Source organism: Sinocyclocheilus grahami, unplaced genomic scaffold (genome assembly GCF_001515645.1).
Source record: "Sinocyclocheilus grahami isolate Dianchi unplaced genomic scaffold, SAMN03320097.WGS_v1.1 scaffold1400.1, whole genome shotgun sequence".
Lineage (NCBI taxonomy): Eukaryota > Metazoa > Chordata > Actinopteri > Cypriniformes > Cyprinidae > Sinocyclocheilus > Sinocyclocheilus grahami.
In genome coordinates, this window is record NW_015506579.1 from 54,840 (window position 1) to 57,339 (window position 2,500).

Below are 2,500 nucleotides of genomic sequence, written 5' to 3' on the forward strand. Positions count from 1 at the left end.
TGTCTGTTGTTCTGTCCATTTATCTGTCTGTCCATCTGTTGTTCTGTCTGTCTGTCTGTCTGTTGTTCTGTCCGTCCGTTGTTCTGTCTGTCTGTTGTTCTGTCTGTGTGTCTGTTGTTCTGTCCATTTATCTGTCTGTCCATCTGTTGTTCTGTCCATCTATCTGTCTGTTGTTCTGTCTGTCTGTCTGTTGTTCTGTCTGTTGTTCTGTCCATTTATCTGTCTGTCCATCTGTTGTTCTGTCCATCTATCTGTCTGTTGTTCTGTCCATCTATCTGTCTGTTGTTCTGTCCGTCTGTCTGTTGTTCTGTCCATCTATCTGTCTGTTGTTCTGTCCATCTGTCTGTTGTTCTGTCCCATCTATCGTCTGTGTGTCCGTCTGTTGTTCTGTCTGTGTGTCTGTTCTATCTGTCTCTTCATCTGTCTTTTTCTGTCTGTCTGTTGTTCTGTCCATCCATCTGTCTGTCTCTCCATCCGTTCTGTCTGTCAGCGGTCAGGTCGACACACAGCTAGTAGCTCCCATGAGTCCTTCAGCATTCAAGCAGATAAAAAAGAGAAAACACGACACAATCACTTCATCAACACGGCGCAGCCCTACAAATCCAGGGTAAGACGAGTGTTTGAGCGTGTTTGTCTGTCGCATCTCTCGCCGCATCGTGTGTTTGATCGTGTGTTTTTCCTCCTCAGCTGGACTCTGTCTCCGAGCAGCAGAAGAAGAAGAGTAAGGAGGAGGTGGTGGACATCGACGATCCAGAGACGCGCAGGTTCCCGTACCCCTTCAACGAGCTGCTGGTGTGGGCCGTGCTGATGAAGCGGCAGAAGATGTCTCTGTTCTTCTGGCAGCACGGCGAGGAGTCCATGGCCAAAGCTCTGGTGGCCTGCAAACTGCTGCGCTCCATGGGATACGAGGATACGAGGCGCGACGTGGTGGACGACACCTCCGAGGAGCTGAAGGAGTATTCCAAGTGAGTCTCTGTCAGTCGAGTCCCCTTCATTTCTACAATACAGACTGTTTCAAACAGCTTCACGGTAATAAATGACAAAACAACAGAATCATTGATGCAAACTTTTGAAATGAGGCTGCTGTGTCTTCATTCTGTTCATACCCGTCAACCCTCCCGTTTTTCCTGCGATTCTCCCGTATTTTACCATTCTATCCTGCTATCATCCCGTTTAAATATTTTCCCGTTTTCCTGTTTCAGATTTAAAGGGATAGTTTACCCATGTTTTTTCTCACCCTCAAGGCATCCTAGATGTATATGACTTCCTTGTTTCAGACGAATCCAATCCGAGTTATATTAAAAATTGTCCTGGCTTTTCCAAGCTTTATAATGGCAGTGAATGGGTGTTTTTGTTCAACAGTCCAAATGAAATCAAATAAAGCGCATCCATCCACGTCATCCGCGCGGAATGGCTTCCGCGATCAACAGTTAGCAGAAGTGTTTATAACATTTTAAATATGGATATTTTTCTTACAAAAGCGCATGGATTCGATACAGGATTCCTTTATTCTCTCCCCAGAGCCGTGTGAGGCACCTTTTATTATGGATGGATGTGCTTTATTTGACTTTTTTTTTTTTTAACTGTTGAAAAAATAACAGCCATTCACTGCCATTATAAAGTTCTGTCTGTCTGTCTGTTGTTCTGTCTGTTGTTCTGTCCATTTATCTGTCTGTCCATCTGTTGTTCTGTCCATCTATCTGTCTGTTGTTCTGTCCATCTATCTGTCTGTTGTTCTGTCCGTCTGTCTGTTGTTCTGTCCGTCTATCTGTCTGTTGTTCTGTCCATCTGTCTGTTGTTCTGTCCCATCTATCTGTCTGTTGTTCTGTCCATCTGTCTGTTGTTCTGTCCATCTATCTGTCTGTGTGTCCGTCTGTTGTTCTGTCTGTGTGTCTGTTCTATCTGTCTCTTCATCTGTCTTTTTCTGTCTGTCTGTTGTTCTGTCCATCCATCTGTCTGTCTCTCCATCCGTTCTGTCTGTCAGCGGTCAGGTCGACACACAGCTGGCAGCTCCCATGAGTCCTTCAGCATTCAAGCAGATAAAAAAGAGAAAACACGACACAATCACTTCATCAACACGGCGCAGCCCTACAAATCCAGGGTAAGACGAGTGTTTGAGCGTGTTTGTCTGTCGCATCTCTCGCCGCATCGTGTGTTTGATCGTGTGTTTTTCCTCCTCAGCTGGACTCTGTCTCCGAGCAGCAGAAGAAGAAGAGTAAGGAGGAGGTGGGATTCATCGACGATCCAGAGACGCGCAGGTTCCCGTACCCCTTCAACGAGCTGCTGGTGTGGGCCGTGCTGATGAAGCGGCAGAAGATGTCTCTGTTCTTCTGGCAGCACGGCGAGGAGTCCATGGCCAAAGCTCTGGTGGCCTGCAAACTGCTGCGCTCCATGGGATACGAGGCCAAGAAGAGCGACGTGGTGGACGACACCTCCGAGGAGCTGAAGGAGTATTCCAAGTGAGTCTCTGTCAGTCAGACCGAAACCAAAAACACTGGTG

The 2,500-nt window shown here is 46.9% G+C and overlaps 1 protein-coding gene across 1 annotated transcript in view; it reads left to right on the forward strand.

Moving 5' to 3' along the window:
* The window catches only part of LOC107569970 (transient receptor potential cation channel subfamily M member 7), a 31,757-nt gene that overhangs the window by 14,896 nt on the left and 14,361 nt on the right, over positions 1-2,500 (forward strand). The window contains 3 exon segments of the mRNA XM_016256146.1: positions 491-607; positions 688-764; positions 2,259-2,459. Coding sequence (XP_016111632.1) covers positions 491-607; positions 688-764; positions 2,259-2,459 — 395 coding nt within the window.